This window comes from Hypanus sabinus, chromosome 4 (assembly GCF_030144855.1).
Source record: "Hypanus sabinus isolate sHypSab1 chromosome 4, sHypSab1.hap1, whole genome shotgun sequence".
NCBI classification, from domain to species: domain Eukaryota; kingdom Metazoa; phylum Chordata; class Chondrichthyes; order Myliobatiformes; family Dasyatidae; genus Hypanus; species Hypanus sabinus.
This window is the reverse complement of record NC_082709.1, coordinates 99,308,510-99,328,804: the sequence shown is the minus strand read 5'-3', so window position 1 is coordinate 99,328,804 and position 20,295 is coordinate 99,308,510. Positions and strand designations below refer to the sequence as shown.

General features: G+C 43.6%; 1 protein-coding gene across 1 annotated transcript in view; it reads right to left on the bottom strand.

Annotated features, from left to right (window-relative positions):
• The window catches only part of adprhl1 (ADP-ribosylhydrolase like 1), a 59,132-nt gene that overhangs the window by 14,519 nt on the left and 24,318 nt on the right, over window positions 1–20,295 (bottom strand). Inside the window, exons 2-5 of the mRNA XM_059967714.1 lie at window positions 17,249–17,413; window positions 17,032–17,157; window positions 7,719–7,859; window positions 5,287–5,414 (exon numbers count right to left, since the gene is read on the bottom strand). Coding sequence (XP_059823697.1) covers window positions 5,287–5,414; window positions 7,719–7,859; window positions 17,032–17,157; window positions 17,249–17,413 — 560 coding nt within the window. The remainder of the gene's footprint in view (window positions 1–5,286; window positions 5,415–7,718; window positions 7,860–17,031; window positions 17,158–17,248; window positions 17,414–20,295) is intronic.

Here is a 20,295-nt window from a genome sequence, read left to right as displayed (position 1 = left end):
CAATGGAAAAGTGTATATGGAACTGGAGGAGATAGCAAAGGTACTTAATGAATACTTTGCTTCAGTATTCACTATGGAAAAGGATCTTGGTGATTGTAGGGATGACTTGCAGTGGACTGGAAAGCTTGAGCATGTAGATATTAAGGAAGAGGATGTACTGGAGCTTTTGGAAAGCATCAAGTTGGATAAGTCACCGGGACTGGACGGGATGTACCCTAGGCTACAGTGGGAAGTGAGGGAGGAGATTGCTGAGCCTCTGGTGATGAACTTTGCATCATCAATAAGGATGGAAGAGGTTCTGGAGGATTGGAGGATTGAAGGGTTACGGATGTTGTTCCCTTATTCAAGAAAGGAAATAGAGATAGCCCAGAAAATTATAGGCCAGTGAGTCTTACCTCAGTGGTTGGTAAGTTGATGGAGAAGATCCTGAGAGACAGGGTTTATGAACATTTGGAGAGGCATAATATGATTAGGAATATTCAGCTTGGCTTTATCAAAGGCAGGTTCTGCCTTATGAGCCTGAATGAATTTTTTGAGGATGTGACTAAACACACTGATGAAGGCAGAGCCATAGATATAGTGTATATGGATTTCAGCAAAGCATTTGATAAGGTACCCCGTGAAAGGCTTATTGAGAAAGTAAGGAGGCGTGGGAGCCAAGGGGACATTGCTTTGTGGATTCAGAACTGGCTTGCCCACAGAAGGCAAAGAGTGATTGTAGATGGGTCATATTCTGCATGGAGACCAGTGACCAGTGGTGTGCCTCAGGGATCTGTTCTGTGACCCTTACTCTTTGTGATTTTTGTATATGACCTGGATGAGGAAGTGGAGGGATGGGTTAGTAAATTTGCTGATGACACAAAGGTTGGGGGGGGTTGTGGATAGTGTGGAGGGCTGTCAGAGGTTACAGCGCGACATTGATAGGATGCAAAACTGGGCTGAGAAGTGACAGATGGAGTTCAACCTAGGTAAGTGTGAAAGGGTTCATTTTGGTAGATCAAATATGATGGCAGAATATAGTATTAATGGTGTCACTCTTGGCAGTGGGATCTTGGGGTCCGAGTCCATAGGACACTCAAAGCTGCTACGCAGGTTGACTCTGTGGTTAAGAAGGCATAGAGTGCATTGGCCTTCATCAATTGTGGGATTGAGTTTAAGAGCCGAGAGGTAATGTTGCAGCTATATAGGACCCGGTCAAACTCCACTTGGAGTACTGTGCTCAATTCTTGTTGCCTCACTACTGGAAGGATGCGGAAATCCTAGAAAGGGTGCAGAGGAGATTTACAAGAATGTTGCCTGGATTGGGGAGCATGCCTTATGAGAATAGGTTGAGTGAACTCGGCCTTCTCTCCTCGGAGTGACGAAGGATGAGAGGTGACCTGATAGAGGTGTATAAGATAATGAGAGGTATCGATCGTGTGGACAGTCAGAGGCTTTTTCCCAGGGCTGAAATGGCTAACATGACAGGTCATTGTTTTAAGCTGCTTGGGAGTAGGTACAGGGTGTAGTATATTCTGCCAGGGAGTAGTAAATAAATAAATGATGTTAAGGTTTCAAGCAAAGTCACAAATAGAAGGGTTGTGAGTGGTGGTAATAATCTTCTGAGGTGTGTCTATTTCAATGCGAGGAGTATTGTGGGGAAGGCTGATGAGCTGAGGGCGTGGATTGACATGTGGAATTATGACATTGTAGCCATTAGTGAAACTTGGCTACAGGAGGGGCAGGACTGGCAGCTTAATGTTCCAGGGTTCCGATGTTTCAGACGTGATACAGGCAGAGGGGTGAAGGGTGGGGGGCGGGTGGAGGATGAAGGGAAAATGTTACAGCAGTGCTCAGGCAGGACAGATTAGAGGGCTTGTCTACCGAGGCAATATGGGTGGAGCTGAGAGACAGGAAGGATATGACTACATTAATGGGGTTGTATTATAGACCACCCAATAGTCAGCAAGAATTGGAGGAGCAAATCTGCAGAGAGAGAGCAGACAACTGCAGGAAACATAAAGTTGTGATAGTACGGGATTTTAATTTTCCGCATATTGATTGAGACTCCCATACTGTTAAAGGTCTAGATGGGTTAGAGTTTATAAAATGTATTCATGAAAATTTTCTAAATCAATATATAGAGGTACCGACTGAAGAGGATGCAATATTAGATCTCCTATTAGGAAATGAGTTAGGACAGGTGATGGAAGTGTGTGTAGTGGACACTTTGGTTCCAGTGATCACAACACTATTAGTTTCAACTTGATCATGGATAGATCTGGTCCTCAGGTTGAGGTTCTAAACTGGAAAAAGGCCAAATTTGAAGAAATGAGAAAGGATCTAAAAAGCGTGGATTGGGACAGGTTGTTCTCTGGCAAGGATGTCGTTGGTAAGTGGGAGGCCTTCAAAGGCAAAATTTAGAGAGTGTAGAATTTATATGTTCCTGTCAGGATTAAAGGCAAAGTGAATAAGAATAAGGAACCTTGGTTCTCTAGGGATATTGGAACTCTGATAAAGAAGAGAGAGATATATGACATGTATAGGAAACGGAGCAATTAAGGTACTTGAGGAGTATAAAAAGTGCAAAAAAAACTTAAGAAATCAGGAGGGCTAAAAGAAGACATGAGTAGCTTTGGCAGTCAGGGTGAAGGATAATCCAAAGAGCTTCTACAGGTATATGAAAAGCAAAAGGATAGTAAGGGATAAAATTGGTCCTCTTGAAGATCAGAGTGGTCGGCTATGTATGGAACCAAAAGAAACGGGAGAGAAATGAGTTTTTTGCGTCTGTATTTACTAAGAAAACTGGCATGGAGTCAATGGAAATAAGGTAAACAAGTAGTGAGGTCATAGAACCTATACAGATTGAGAGGAGGAGGTGCTTGTTATCTTGAGGCAATGCAGAATAGATAAATCTCCAGGACCCAACAGAGTATTCCCTCAGACCTTGAAGGAGACTAGTGTTGAAATTGCAGGGGCCCTGGCAGATATATTTAAAATGTCGGTATCTACGAGTGAGGTGCCGGAGGATAGGAGGATAGCTCATGTTGTTCCGTTGTTTAAAAAAGGCTCTAAAAGTAATCCGGGAAATTATACACCGGTAAGTTTGACATTGGTAGTAGGTAAATTATTGGAAGGAATACTAAGAGATAGGATCTAAAAGTATTTAGATAGACAGGGACTTATTAGGGAGAGTCAACACGGCTTTGTGCGTGGTAGGTCATGTTTAACTAATCTATTAGAGTATTTTGAGGAGGTTACCAGGAAAGTGGATGAAGGAAAAGCAGTGGATGTTGTCTACATGGACTTCAGTAAGGCCTTTGACAAGGTCCCGCATGGGAGGTTAGTTAGGAAGATTCAGTCACTAGGTATACATGGTGAGGTAGTAAATTGAATTAGACATTGGCTCAATGGGAGAAGTCAGAGAGTGGTAGTGGAGGATTGCTTCTCTGAGTGGAGGCTTGTGACTAGTTGTGTGCCACAGGGATCAGTGCTGGGTCCATTGATATTTGTCATCTATATCAATGATCTGGATGACAATGTGGTAAATTGGATCAGCAAATTTGCTGATGATACAAAGATTGGAGGTGTAGTGGACAGTGAAGAAGGTTTTCAAAGCTTGCAGAGGGATCTGGACCAGCTGGAAAAATGGGCTGAAAAATGGCAGATGGAGTTTAATACAGACAAGTGTGAGGTATTGCATTTTGGAAGGAAAATCCAAGGTAGAACATATACGGTAAATGGCAGGGCACTGAGGAGTGCAGTAGAACAGAGGGATCTGGGAATACAGATACAAAATTCCCTAAAAGTGGCGTCACAGGTAGATAGGGTAGTAGAGAGCTTTTGGTACATTGGCCTTTATAAATCAAAGTACTGAGTATAAGAGTTGGAATGTTATGGTGAGGTTGTATAAGATATTGGTGAGGCCAAATTTGGAGTATAATGTGCAGTTTTGGTCACTGAATGACAGGAGGGATATTAATAAGGTTGAAAGAGTGCAGAGAAGGTTTACAAGGATGTTGCCAGGACTTGAGAAACTGAGTTACAGAGAAAGGTTGAATAGGTTAGGACTTTATTCCCTGGAGTGTTGAAGAATGAGGGGAGACTTGATAGAGGTGTATAAAATTATGATGGGTATAGATAGAGAGAATGCAAGCAGGCCTTTTCCCCTGAGGCCAGGGGAGAAAATAACCAGAGGACATGGGTTAAGGGTGAAGGGGGAAAAGTTTAAAGGGAACATTGGGGGGGGGGGGGCTTCTTCACACAGAGAGTGGTGGGAGTGTGGAATGAGCTGACAGATGAAGTGGTGACTGCGGGCTCACTTTTGACATTTAAGAAAAACTTGGACAGGTACATGGATGAGAGGGGTTTGGAGGGATATGGCCCAGCTGCAGGTCAGTGGGACTAGGCAGAAAAATGGTTTGGCACAGCCAAGAAGGGCCAAAAGATCTTTTTCTGTGCTGTAATGTTCTCTGGTACAGAGGAGATATCAGGGGCAAGTGTCTTTACGCAGAGAGTGTTGGGTGTGTGGGATGGGCTGCCAGCGGCGGTGGTGGAGGCAGAAATGATAGGGACTTTTAAGAGGCTCCTGAATGGCTACATGCTTAGGAAAATAGAGGGCTATGGGTAAGCCTAGGTAGTTCTAGGCAAAGGCAATGTTAGGCACAGCTTTGTGGGCCGAAGGGCCTGTATTGTGCTGTTGGTTTTCAATGTTTCTGATGAAATAGCGGAACAGACTCAATGGTCTAATTCTACTCCTGTGTCTTATATATGGCATGATCTATCTGGATGGCACAAGTCAGCCAATTTCCCTTTTCTTTTGTACTAATTTGATGCACTGGCATTTTGAAATGGTCTGTAGGGATGGTATGCAAAACTAAACTTTTCAAAATATCTCAACACGTGACAATAATATACCCAAACCAACCAGGCTGGTGAGATTCTGACACATGCCAAATAATTGGATAGGAGCACTGTATTAGGGATAATTTATGGCTGCATCACTAATTTTCTGATACAATCTCCTTTCCTGTGACAGGCTTTGGAGCTTCATTCTGATTCTACTCAATAGAAATAATCTCCACTTGACCCTTGACTACCACAAAGCTTGATCAGTCTGCTGGAGAAAGCACCTCCAGTGATTTTCAACACACTGAGACATGCATATACCTGGTGACGGAGAATTGTAAAAGATTGGGAACAAACCAGCAACTTCCCAAGATGTTCTGCTGACATCTAAACTTGCTTCCTTAGGCATGCAGAAATTTAGGGTGTAGAGCCTTGAAAGAGAAATTTAAAATAACCAACCTGATCTCTTTCCTCGGTATCGTAGATCTTTGGAAATTTCGGTGTATTCTGCCCCTCCTGAGCAATTCCTCTTTCTTCCAAATACGACTGCCACTTAGTCTCAAAATAAAACCAACTTTCTTGATATTCTAAGGAAAAAGGCACATCTTACTGTGGCCATTCTCTCAAGCAATCTCTATCAGCTATGAAAGTATTTTTCTTGCCAGTACCATCAAAGGCACAAGCTTCTTCACCTTGAGGGTATCTTCAAGATACAGTGCTTCAGGAAGGCGGTATTCATCATTAAGGGCATTCACATCTGGAGCATACCTTTTTCTCATTACTACTATTGGGGAGGGGGGGGCAAAAGCCTGAAGACCCATACTCAGGAGCAGCTTCCTTCCCAGTGCCATCAGATTTCTGAATGGCCCATCAAAATTACCTCATTATTCCTTTTTTCACTATTTACTAATGTAATTAATAGATTTATATGTCTTTGCACTGTACGGCAGCCACAAAGCAACAGATTTCACATAATACGTCAGTGATAATAAACCTGGTTCTGATTCTTGCCCTCTACTAAAGCTGGATTACCATATGAGGCTTCTTTCGAAATCATCTTCTTCTCCCTCCCGTCAGGCAGTAGATACAAAATCTTGAGAACATATACCAGCAGGCTTAAGGACAGAGTCTACCCTGCTGTTATCAGACATTTGAACAGACCCTTACATGATAAATATAGACTCTTGATCTCTCAGTCTACCTCATCATGGTGCTTGCACTTTCTCTGTAACTGTAACATTATTCTCTATTCTTTTTTACTGCTTCCATGTACTTAATTATGGAATGATTTTTTTTGGAAGGCAAGGAACCAGGAGACTTTCATTGTGTTTTGGTACATGAACCAATATGCAATTCTCAAAGATGACTGCTTAGTGTTTGTACCACTGGAAACACTCTTGTCTTTTCACTTTCAGTGTGTGACAACTGGTCTGAAGGTGAGTAGGAAAAACATGGTCAAAGTTGAAAGTATTGTGGGCAGATTAAAATGAGACTGGGTTGAGATTAGTGTAAATGAATGGCTGATGATCAGCAGAGATGGTAGCTGTCCTCGCCTCCACCCTTGTTGTCTTCTCTCCAGAGTGGTCTAGTATTTTCCAACCTTCTTCACACAGTGTTGACCTGTGGACCAGCTATCACTGCCCCCTTCACATCTTGTTTCTCATCTAAACTCTCGCAAGTTTTGTATTCTATGCCCCAAACTATGAAGGCAAGTCTGTCATACACTTTGTTCATCAGCCTGTCCACCTGTATTACCTTTGTCTTTCCACTGACCTGGATGATCTCTCTGTATGAATACCTTCCAGATGCCATTTCAGCAACCCCACCTTGCTCTCTTTCCCCCTATTACCCCTGACCTGTGTATTGGGAAATCTTGACCTCAGGGATTTCCCCCTCAGTCTGCATTCCCCTTCATTCTAATGAGTTTGCAAACTTCAGTTTATTTAACCTGTTCTTCTAGAATCACTTCATTCTCACCGACCCTGTGCTCTTTCCAGTCTTCAGGGCTCCAGTGCTGTCAGAATGTAGTTTGCACGTTCTGTCTGTCACGTGCCAGGTTTCTGCCAGCCATACCGGTTTCCTCTCACATCCAAACGCATGCAGCTGATTGCCATTGTAAATTGCCCCTAATGTGGGTGGGTGACAGGAGAATAGGGGGCAATTGATAGGCATGAGAGAAAGGGTAGGGGCAATGAGACTGATGGGATTGTTTTGAGTACCCTTGTTGATAAAGTTATCAGAAAACATGGAAGGAGAGCTCCAGTTTGAGCATCCACTGCTGGGCATGATGCCATCGAGAAAGATGGAAAACTTAGTGGAAAACACAAACTACACTGCAGATGCTGTGGTCAGATCAAGATGTACAAAAAAGCTGGATGAACTCAGCAGGTTGGGCAGCATCCATTGAAAGGAGCAGTCAAGGGTCTCGACCCGAAACGTCAACTGCTCCTTTCAATGGATGATGCCTGACCTGCTGAGTTCATCCAGCTTTTCTGTACGTCTTGAACTTAGTGGAAAACATTTTACTCAGTGTCAGCAAAACAAAGAGCTTTCATTGATTTCAGGAAGATGGGTCCCAATCAGTATTAATGGTGCTCAGGTGGACTTGGTTAAGAGTTTTGAATTCCCAGGTGATAACATCTTTAACAATTTGTCCTGGTCCAACCGTGTGCATGCTATGGCCAAGAAAGCACACCAACACTGGTTTTCCTTTTGTTATACCTCACTGTGCCTAAGTATGGAGCAGAATGATCTGTCTGGATGATACGCAAACAAAAGTTTTTCACTGTATTTATCTCCATGTGAATAATGATGATGATACTAATTATAATAAAATATTTACCATACTGCCAACCCACAATTCATCTCTCGCACACCCAGCCAAGATTTACCTGCCATGTGGCGAATAGTCTTCCTGCAGTAAGTCTCGGCCGCATTGAGAACCTTCAACATCTCCCGCCCCCAGTCCACTACTGGCTTGCGCTGGATGGCATACGATGCAAACAGAGCTGTGCACAGTGATCCCAGGAATCCTGGTTTGAGAGGGAGAGAAGACTGGAACATGCAGCCCAACACTGATTCATTGGTAAATTTCCAAAGGGGAAACGGGGTGAGGCTGAGGGCTAGTTTAGAACCAAAGTCAAGGTCTATCACAACTGGCCCTGGAGTATATTTACAACTGTCAAGTAACTGGAATGGTTTACGTTGAAGGCCATTGGAAGGAGTTTCAGAAATAACTATTCAAAGGGCAATCTTTTTTGGGGAAAGCGCAGGGGAGTAGGGAAAATTAAATCTGCTGTATTGGGTATGTGTTGTCCATAGTCCTGCCCAGCTGCCCACTTCTACATCTCTGACCCGGCTGTGCACTGACACCCTGTGGTCACATTGGAGACTTACGTGGAGACAAAGAAAAGACCAGAGTTGACCACCCAAGTAGACTGTGCCTCAGGGTCCAGTCCTCATCCACCCCAAGTCCTCAGGACCCATTTGACACACTGATCAAAGACCCCTGCTGATGCCTGGTCTTGGAGCAGTCCAAAATGAGGCCCCTCCTGACACCTGACTGGCCTGACAACCTGTCACTTGATTGAAATGATAGGGAAATGTATGGATGTCACTTCAAAGACTTGCACTTGTGCAATGCATTTGCCTTCCTTGGAATCTTCTATCGTATGAAGTACTTCTGAAATGAAAACCAAAAGCAAACCTGCAGATGTTGGCAATCTAAAATGCTGAGTGAGTCAGGGAGCATCTCTGGAGAGAGAGGCAGTGTTAATATGTCAGGTTGAGGAGCCTTTGTTGTGAGTCTGTTTCTCTTCCCACAGACAAAGCCTGGCCCATTGAATATTTCAGACACTTTTGAAGGGCAGACAGCATTATAGTGTTGAAACTTTAAACACAAAACAGGAAGTAACAATGACCACTGGTTGGTTTTCTGCAGGGTGGGTGTTAAACAGTAGCCCAGATCATCAGGGAAAGTTCCCTTGTCTCTGAGATCTTTCAGGTTGTGGTAAACTATGTATACCTGTCTGGTCATGCCCCTCTGCTGATGGCTCCTGTGGCTCCTCCCACAGACCCCTGTATAAAGGCGATTGGGGCACTGCTCCTCCCTCAGTCTTCGAGATGTCGTGCTCCCTTTTCACTGTTAATAAAAGCCTATCATTCACTTCCAGTCTCCTAGAGTTATTGATAGTGCATCACAGGTTCAACTGAGAGCACACATTGTTTCTCCTGAGAGTACAACTCTCCCTCAGTACAGACGTACAATGTCCACCTCCATCATCCATCCCTGGAACAAATAAAGTGATCTGTAAATGTTAAAATGTTCTCTGTATGTTCATGGAAATGCCATGGTGGGAAGGGAGTTTGAAAATGTTCCATAGCAAGCAGCATTATTTCATCAATTCAAAGGTGATTCCTTTGCTTGCATCTCCTGAAACAGCTCTATTTCTATCTTTAATATCTCCATTTTCCCTTTCAGGGTTCTTTTGAAGACCCTGACTGTGTTACACACTGACTGTGGCTCTTTGCGGGAATGGGACCCGCTCTCGGGGTCAGGCCGAAGGCTCAGCCTGCTTGCCTTCCAAGGTCTGAAACATCCTGGCTCTGGAGATGGGGGGGGGGGGGGGTCAGAGGTCAGTGTCTGAGCAGGAGATCAGTGATTTGTAGGAGACCCAATATCTTTGGGCACAGAGCTGGGGAAAAGCAATGCAGCAGAATTTTAACCAGTGAGTTGTTTGTCATGTCTCCCCTCTCACTGTGAAATGGAGACATCTCTTTCTTCCTTATTAGGGAGAGAGGGGGGGAGGGGAGAGGGAGAGAGGGGGAGAGAAAGAGGGAGAAAGAGGGGAGGGGAGAGGGGGAGAGGAAGAGGGCGAGGGAGAGGGAGAGCTCACATGCCTATGATATGTCGAATACCAGGTGAATGAGTACTCTTTGGAGTACTGTAGGTCTGTGTCTTTGCTGCACACTTGAGTTCTCAGTGGTGGCAGTGCTTTTTCGCCAGTGGGAGGAGGGGGGATCATTGCTGGCTGCCACTTACGCACAGGAGGCAGGCGAGCTGGGGGGGGTTACTTTGGGGTTCTAACATTTGACTGTCATTCATTCTTTGGGACACTCCTCTGTTTTCGTAGACTGTTGCGAAGAAAAAACATTTCAGGATGTATATGGTATACATTACTGACATTAAATGTACCTTTGAAACTTTTGAATTCATTCACTTTCAAATGACACAGATAATAAATGCAAGGGAACAGATGGAGGCAGAGGTAGAGAAGCCAGTCAGGCTATGTTCACACTAGACTAGATAAATCTGTAACCGAAGCTTTTTCTCTTAGTTTTTATCCTCCGTCCACACTAAAACAGTGTTTTCCTCCCCCAGAAATGGTGCTTTTCTAAAATGCCCTCCAGAGTGTGTAAACTTGAAAATGCCAGTTGGGCAGAGTAATGTGGATGGGGTAACCGGATATTTTTAAAAACACTGTCATGACTTGCTAGAACAGATGCTGGTGGCAGCGCGGCATTTCATTGTTTTCCTGAACGCAACCCCCCACACACACAACCTAACAATTTCAGAACAGATGGCAATGAGACTGAAGCCAGAAGTGTTAGAAATGTACTCACCAAATACTTTGACCCATAACTTACTGAATAAATAAGTATACTCACTTTGCCCTGTTTTCTGTCCTTGCTTGTATGAAGGTAGTTTACCTATTTATGCAATTACTTCTCTGACAGTATATGTATAACAGCCTAATGTAACATTGTATGGAAATACAAGATAACACTGATGCAGACATGTTTTATACACTTAACAAGGTGCTTTATTAATGCAACAGAGATAGTTTGTTTTTCAATGTTCATCGTCAGCCGGGTCAAACTGTCCGTGAACTCCCTGTCAGTTGCCTCCATACGCTCCAGTATTTTATTTTTTTTTAGTTTTAAGTCCTCCTGCATGAGAGCCACCAGCTGTCCATCGTTTGGCAATTTCCTTTTAAGTTTTTCTAGTCTGTAACTGGACAAACGTGCACTTTCACAGCGAGATTCGACACCAAACATGTCACTTATTTTCTGTCGATGTGCCCTGCGTATGCGCAGTAGGAGGTGATTCACCCAAATACCCGTTTTAATGTGGACAGAGGTATTTTCAAAAACACTTGGTATGGACGGCTATCATTTTTACATGAAACTGGCGTATTCAAAATTATCCGGTCTAGTGTGGGTGTAGCCTCAGACTCTTTTTTCCACATGAATATGCAAGGAGTGGAGGGAAATGGATCACATACGGGTAGGAGAGATTAGGTTTAACTTGACATCATGTTCAGCACAGACACTGTGGGCCCAAACACCCCCCTGTGTCGTACTCCTCTACGGCCCATGTTAGCTTCCTGGCTGAACTGTAATAACAAGGTGCACTGAAATTACCAGAATCAGAATCACTTTATTGCCAGTATGTGATACATCCCAGAATTGATTGTGGTTCAGTGCTAAGCATAAAACACAGGGTAATTACCATAATAGACAACACAATAGCAACCAACAAGTTACAAGACAATAGCCATGAGCATGCAAGAGTTAGCAGAATGGTCACATGTACAAACATCAATAATCAAACTTAAATAAATGTGAACATATGAACAGACTCAATAATTACCAACAGAACAAAGACAGCAGGAAAGACCATTTAATGGCGGTTGTGCAGGGACAGTCAGGGTATTACACCTGTGTGAGTTCTGTTGAGAAGCTGTATAGTTACAGGAAAGGAGCTTTGGAGATGACGTGTAGTCCTGGCTGTTATGGACTTGCAATGTCTCCCTGATAACAATTTGCTGAATAGGTGACTGCTGGAGTCACCTATTTTAGGAGTCTGCAGTAACTTTTTTCAGCTCTTGTCATCTCTTTGGCAATGTACAGGTGATTTGGTATCAGCACCTGACAACCAAAAATCATCCTGAGTGGACCATTCGCTGGAATGGGGACTTGGAGATGGAGGTGCCGGTGGGAAACCAAATGGGGACAGAGGTGCTCATAACACTGTCAATGATGGCTGAGTACAAATCCATCAGGACTCACCCTGAGATGTTAAGTTTCCTAAGCTGGGGTAGGAAGAATAGTCTCTGCTGGGCTTTCCTCATGATGAGTGTGAAGTGCTTGTCCCAGCCTGTACTGGTAAAGGAATTTGAATGGTCCCAGCCTGACCATTAATTTCCAAGGAGGACAGGTAGGGAGTTGTCAGTGGAAATCAACTCTCAATTCCACTGTTTTGATAGTATTAAGCTCCAAGTTGTTATGAGCACACCATGCTGCAATATGGTCTACCTCTCTTTGATAGCAGGTCACATCTTATTAAAGATGTCATTTCATCCACAAACCTTAGGATTTTAATAGATTTGTACCAGTTCTGTGCCTCAGAGATCTGTTCTGGGACCCTTACTCTGTGATTTTTATAAATGACCTGGATGAGGAAGTGGAGGGAGGGGTTAGTAAATTTGCTGATGACACAAAGGTTGGAGGTGTCGTGAATAGTGTGGAGGGCTGTCAGAGGTTACAGCGGGACATTGATAGGATGCAGAACTGGGCTGAGAAGTGGCAGATGGAGTTCAACCCAGACAAGTGTGAAGCGAACACGAGGAAATCTGCAGATGCTGGAAATTCAAACAACACACACAAAATGCTGGTGGACACAGCAGGCCAGGCAGCATCTATAAGGAGAAGCACTGTCGACGTCGAAGCAACGTTGACAGTGCTTCTCCTTATAGATGCTGCCTGGCCTGCTGTGTTCCACCAGCATTTTGTGTGTGTTAAGTGTGAGGTGGTTCAGTTTGGTCGGTCAAATATGATGGCAGAATATGGTATTAATGGTAAGACTCTTGGTAGTGTGGAAGATGAGAGGGATCTTGGGGTCCAAGTCCATAGGACACTCAAAGCAGCTGCGCAGGTTGACTCTGTAGTTAAGAAGGCATATGGCACATTGGCCTTCATCAATCGTGGAATTGAATTTAGGAGCCGAGAGGTAATGTTGCAGCTATATAGGACCCTGGTCAGACCCCACTCGGAGTACTGTGCTCAGTTCTGGTCGCCTCACTAAGGGACGTGGAAGCCATAGAAAGGGTGCAGAGGAGATTTACAAGGATGTTGCCTGGACTGGGGGGCATGCCTTTGAGAATAGGTTGAGTGAACTCGGCCTTTTCTCCTTGGAGTGATGGAGGATGAGAGGTGATCTGATAGAGCTGTATAAGATGATGAGAGGCATTGATCGTGTGGATTGTCAGAGGCTTTTTCCCAGGGCTGAAAAGGTTGCCACAAGAGGACACAAGTTTCAGGTGCTGGGGAGTAGGTACAGAGGAGATGTCAGGGGTAAGTTTTTTTTTACTCAGGGAGTGGTGAGTGCGTGAAATGGGCTGGCGGCAACGGTGGTGGAGGCGGATACGATAGGATCTTTTAAGAGACTTTTGCATGGGTACATGGAGTTTAGTAAAATAGAGGGCTTTGGGTAAGCCTAGTAATTTCTAAGGTAGGGACATGTTCTGCCCAACTTTGTGGGCCGAAGGGCCTGTATTGTGCTGTAGGTTTCCTAGGTTTCTATGTCTGTGGAGGTACAGTCATTTGTATAAAATGAGAACAGGAGGGGTGAAAGAACAGAGCACTGGGGAGAGCTTCTGTTTACAGACATTGAATCAGGCAAGTTGGAGCCCAGACTTACAGATTGCTTTTCCTAGTCAGGATGTTAGTAATCCACTGTAGGGTACAGCTGTCTGGGTTAGCTCGTTGTAGAGCAACTCTGAAATAATAGTGTTCAAGGCAGAGTGAAAATCCACAAACAAGATCCTCACATGGGTGTTCAGGGAGTCCAAACATTGAAGAATATAATGAAGGCACAAGTTATCTGCATCCTCAACTGAGCGATTTTCTCTATAAACAAACTGCAGCAGGTCAAGAAGAGCATTAGTAATGGACTTAATATCAAACATGAAAAGGTTTTGATAACTACTAAAGGCAGAGTGACTGGCCTATATCATTAAATTCAGTGTGCTGTCTTTCTTGGGAACTGGAATGACTGTAGCAACTTCAAAGCAGCCGAGAAACATGCATAATTGCAGGGAGGAGTTAAATATCTCAGTGAAGACAGTTGCTAATTAATCCACAGTGCCTTAGAGTACCAGGTGACACAGCATCAGGGCCTGCAATTTTCTGTTTTCCAACTAGTTCCTGAGTATCTTCTTGCTGTACAGGAAGTATAGGGTGGGATTGGGAATGAGCAAGTTACAGGAGGCTGAAGAAGGTGAATGGGGCTGGGATGAAAGGAGGGATGGCGACATCGGAGTGGTTGTGAAAGGGACAGAGTAGGGCTCAGCATATCCGGATCAGAAGAAATGAGAACATAAAGATGTTGATTATCTTTATGAAACTGATTGAGCTGACTGGCCAACGTAAGGGAGGGGGAGACTTGGGAGCACTTCTGTTTGAGGTTGGTAAGAATTTGCAGGGAACCCTGGGCTGCCCAGCTATTGTTGCTAAAGTCTCTCTCTCTGCAGTCAATCCTCGTAAGTGGCTTTCAATCCTGAAGCTGGCTTTGCTTATGCCACTTTCGGAGCTTTATTAAACTGATGTATTCCAGAGCTATATTCCTCTCTGTTTCCAGACGTGTAGGCATGAACCTTTGTAAATCTGAAATTCCTCAACTCCTTGGAGAAACATAGCTTGTTCCTTTCAGGAAGACACACATCTTCACAGAAGGAGATGTAGGATGTTGCAGTGTCAGCATATTCAACTGCACTGCTACTCCAGTTTCCCAATGCCTTCCACATGTGAAATAGGAAATATTCCAGCTTCTATTCCTTAATTTAAAAGGCAATGAAAGCCAGACTAGGCCATTTGCTGACAGATCTCAAAAGCCACAACCATCTTGTAGATGTTTCTTACTGCTTCAAATTACAAGCTACAAAGATTAGCCCCATACTTATCCAATTAGGAACTTTAATCTTCAGCAGTTTGGTGTGTGGAGACAACAGTTGATTTTACCAATAAACTACAGCTCAGGTTTCAGTATATCCTGAAGCAGGCTTTGCAGGTATGGTTCACGTCTAATTAATAGTGAGCACCTGGTTCAAACCAAACACTACAGGCTGGTTTCAATCACCTTGTGTGGAATAAACAACCCAACACAATTCAGCAGGTCTTGTGACCATTAAACATCACCTTGGTCTGGTGACAGCAACTTAGAATTATTGGGTTGATGTGGGCTGAGACTAATTCTCAGGACTTGTGACAAACACCAGCTGCTCATATGACCATCCACTTCCTGCTCTCATGGCTTCATGTGACCCTGATCGTGGGGCTAAGCAGGTGCTACACCTTGCCCAGAGGTGATCTGCAGGCTGGTGGAGGAAAGGAGTGCCTTACGCCTCCTTTGGTAGAGATATACTTCCATACCAGCACCCAGTGTGTTACATATGTTTGTCAACAAGAGAGGGCAATGGGAAGGACATGGCTAATGGAAATTTATATGAATTTTAAAAAGCTAGGGTTTTTATTTAAGTGGTGAGAGATTGAAATCTAGAGACACAAGGTACTGTTTTTGTTGGGATCTGGAGCAAAAGAAGAAGAAGCTGCTGGAGGAACTCACTGGGTTGGGCAGCATCTGTGGAGGGAAAGGGGTCATCGAAAGGGGCTTCATCTGCACTGAAAGAGAGGGAACATGGCCAGCATAAAAAGCTGGAGGGAAGGGATGGGATAAAAGCTACTAAGTGTTAGGTGGAGCTAGGTCAGGAGGAGTTTGGTTGTCAGCTGGAGTCAGGTAGGGGAAATGGGAGGTGATACAGTAAGTGAAGGTGACAAACATCTGTACGTGATGGAACCTAAGAAAAGAGGAAGATGGAGGATAGAATAAAAGAAAGAAGGTGGGAGAGCAGATGGGAATGGTGGGGATTGAAATCTGTTGGGATTCAGAGAGATCTGGGTGTCCTCTGAAAGTTAATTACAGCTTATTAAAGCTTGAGTGAGGCTGCATCTGCAGTATTGCATTCAGTTCCATTTGCCCCTTGATAGGGAGGATGTTGAGTCTTTGATAGAGTCAGCAAAAGAGGTTTACGAGGATGCTGCCTGGATTAGAAGGCATGTACGAAAAGGGGAGGTAGGACAAACCTGGGCTGATTTTCTCTGGACCAAGCAGAGGTTAAGGGGAGACCTGGTCAAAGTCAGTAAGATTGTGTCTTTTTCCTTGTGTTGAAATGTCTAATACTAGAGGGCATGGGTTTAAGTAGAAGCAGGAAATTGCAAAGATGTGTGGGGCACGTTTTTTTACACAGAGACCGGTACATGTCTGAAGTGGTAGAGGAGGCAAATACAATAGAGATGTTCAAGAGACTCTTAGATTGGCACAGGGAATGGAACAATATGGACATTGTGTGGGCACAAGGGATTAGTTTAGTGGGCTTTGACACTGTGGGTTGAAGGGCCTGTTCCTGTACCATACTATTCTATGTTCAGTGTAATGCATAGGTATGGCAGGCAATCCGCAAGACCTGTATTGTAAGAGTACTGTGAACAGGTTCGGTCTCCCTACCAAAGTACAGAGGAGTGTGTGATAGAGGAGTGAAAGCAGACTAGACCTACGCTCTTGAGTTTGTAAGAATGTAAGGTGATCTCATTGGGAGAGAGATATATATATTCCAGCACAGATTTAAAGGATGGACACAGTTGATTTTTTTTCCAGGTTGTGCTGTCTAGAACCAGGGTCTTGGTTCCACAATATAGGTTGCTAATTCAGGGCAGAGGTTGATGAAATTTCTTTACTCAGAGTAAGCTGAAGGTCAAACTATAAGGAGAGGTTCCACAAATAGGACTGTAAGGCTGGAACTTAGAATGTGATAGGATGCTGATCAAAGTATTCATGATATTAATGTCAGGTTATAAGGTTTGTCAAATCTATTACAGATTTTCATGGTTTAGGTGAATCAGTAGAAGATAGTATTTGGATTTTTAGGTAGTGTTAGATATAATACTGCACAGATTAGGGCTCTTGTAGTGACCTATGACACATGACCCAGGGGGTGATCTCTGGAGCAATGACTTCTGTACCATGTTACATGGGTTGACGGGGTGATGGCGTCTGTATTGACCTGTAGGTTGATGACCCAAGGGGAAATAATCAGTGGATCTGATCAGACTTGTGGGTCTTGACCAATGGGGTAATGTTGTGATTACCTGTGGGGTGATTATGAGTCATTCGTCCACACTCAATGCTCACTTCCACGAGGTTGTCCAGTTTCTCAGGCTGCCAGTATCTCATACCGACACACATAGCCTTCGTGGCTGCACCAAATCCTGAGCCTAAGGAAGAAAGAGGCGTCAGTGCTCTGTCAGTGGCTGAGCTGACTTTGTCATGAGAAGCATCCCATTCCACCTGAGGCTTCATATGTACCTTTCTTATTGAAGGGTGTGTGCCAGCCCAGAAGGTAGTTGTCCGGCTTCAGCTGGGAGCAGCCTTCAATGGTGGCTGGGTCTGGCTGCCGTTTGTGTATCTGTTCAACAATCTCAACATAAGCCTTCACCATCTCACGGTAGAGGTCTGTCAGGGACCAGATATCTGAGAATTCAGGTCAAAATGTGATGAGAGTTTTGACTTTTCTTTTCTTCTTTTATTCTTGAATAAATACACATCCCCATGCCCTTTCCACACCCATCCCAACAGAACCCAGTTGTACAGAGGCTGGCATCAAGGGGTCCTCAGAGGCAGCTGAGCCACAGTCCCTGGAGCAGTGCAGTACCATCCCAAGATGTTCTGTTCCTCATCTCTCAGCCTGTGCAGCAAGGGTCTGCCAAGATCTCATAAAAATTATCAACAACACTTTAAATAGTTCTAAATATTATACATGCTTTTATTAATCAAATGTAAGGAGAAAATACTGTATATTGGTTCTGTCAGGACCCCTAAAATAATGATACACAGAGGGATCCTTGAGTCCAAATCCATAACTCAAGTAGGTAGGATGATAAGGGTGGTGTATGGCTTGTTTGCTTTCATTGCTGGGGTAATGAGGACAAGTCAAGAAAACATTTGCAGTTGTATAAAACTTTCGTTGGGCTGCACTAGAAGCACTAGATGCACTGTGCATTTTTGGTCACCCAATTACAGTAAGGATCTGTACACTTTAGAAAAGGTACAGAAGAGACTTAACCAGGATGCTGTCTAGACTAGAGGGCTTGAGCTAAAAGGAGAGGTTAGACAAATGTGAGTTGTGTTTTCCTAGAATGTCAGAAGCTGATGAAAGATTTGATAGAAGTTTATAAAATTATGAGAAGTATAGATAGAGTAGACAGACTGAATTCTAATTCCAGGGTTAAAATGTCAAATAGTTAGAGGACATCCATTTAAAATGAGAGGGGAAAAAGTTTAAAGGTGATATGTGGGGCAAGTTTTTTTTGTTTATACAGAGGGAGGTGGGTGCTTGAAACAGGCTGACAGGGGTGACAATAGAAGTAGGTACAATAATAGTCTTTAAGAGGCTCTTCAATAGGCAGTGGAGGGATGTGTACCATTTAGTTCAATTCAGCTTTGTGTTTGGCACACACGTCATGGCTGAAGGCCCTGTTTCTGTGCTAGACCATTCTACAGTATAATCTATGTTCTAATAACACATTAAAATGCATTAAGTCCAATATAGGTATAGAAGCAGGTGTTGACTATCTCCACCCACAATCCCACCCCCTGAGCCTGCTCTACCATTCATCCAGATCATAGCTGATCAACCTCAACATAGCACATTCCATATTCCTTCATTCCTGAACTATCTAGGAATCTACTGATAGCTATTTTCAATAAACCCGTTGACCAAGCCTCGCCTCCACTCATCTTTTGGGTAGAAAGTTCCAGATTCACCATGGCTGATTTATTATTCCTCTCAACCCCTTCTCTCCATAACTTTAATGTCCTGACTAATCAAGAACCTATCAACCTCCGCTTTAAATATACCCAATGAATTGGCCTCCACAGCCATCTGTGTCAATGAGTTCCAGATTCACCACACTAGCTAAAGAAATTCTTCCTCATCTTGTGGACATCCCCCTATCTGAGGCTGTGCCTCTGCTCCTAGCTCCTCTAATATAGGAAACATCTTCTCCACATCTACTCTATTTAGGCTTTTTAATATTCAGGAGGTTTCAATGAGATCCTCCCTCGATCTTCTGATCTCCAGCAAGTGCAGACCCCTAGCCATCAAATGAGCCTCATACATTAACCCTTTCATTCCCAGGATCATTCTCTGAACCTCGTCTGGACTCTCACTAATGCCAGCACATCTTTTCTTAGATAAGGGGCACAAAACTGTTCACAATATGCCATGCGGTCTGACCACCGCCTTATCAAGCCTCAGCATTACATCTATGCTTTTATTTTGAAATGAATGTTAACATTGTGTTTGCTTCACTGACTCAACCTGCAAGTTAACCTTTAGGGAATCCTGCACAATGATTTCCAAGTCATTTTGCATCTCTGATATTTGAAATTTATCCGTTTAGAAAATAGTCTACACCTTTATTCCTTTTACCAAAGCGCATGACCGTACACTTCCATTTACTATATTACATTTGCTACTTTGCCCATTCTCCTTATCTGTCTAAGTCCTTTCGCAAGCTCCCAGCTTCCTCAACACTACCTGCCTCTGCCCCTCTACCTATTTTCATACTGTCCACAAACTTGGCCACAAAGCCATCGATTCCGTCATCCAAATTATAAAATGTGAAAAGAGGTCAGACTAACTGGCCTTTAATTTACTCTTTCCTGCCTCCCTCTCTTCCTAGAGTGGAGTGACATTTGCAATTTTCCAGCCCTCCGGAACATTTCCAGGATCTAGTGATTCTTGAAAGATCATTACTAATGCCTCCATGATCTTTTCAGCTACTTCCTTCAGAACCCTGGGGTGTAGCCCATCTGGTCCAGGTGATTTATCTACCTTCAGACTGTTCAGCTTCCCAAGCACCTTCTCCCTAGTAATAGCAATAGCACTCACTTCTGCCCCCAACACTCTCAAACTTGCAGCACATGTGTAACATGGTATATTCCACAGTGAAGATTGACACAAAATACTTATTAAGTTCCTCTGCCATTTCTTTGTCCCCATTGCTACCATACCAGCATCATTTTCCAGTGGTCCATTATCTACTCTCACTTCTTTTATTCCTGTACATCTGAAAAAAATCTTTTTGTATTCACTTTTACATTGTTGGCTAGCTTAACTTCACATCTCTTCTTTTCTCTCCTTATGGTTTTTAAATTGCCTTCTGTTGGATTTTAAACAATTCCCAATCCTCTAACTCCCCACTAATTTTTGCTATATGGCTCCTATTTTTCTTTTATGCTCTCTTTGACTTCCTTTGTTCATCCTCCTTTTATAATACTTTTTCATCTTCTGAATGTTTCCTAATTATTCCTAGAAGCTCCAGCCATTGCTATTTGGCCATCATTCCTGC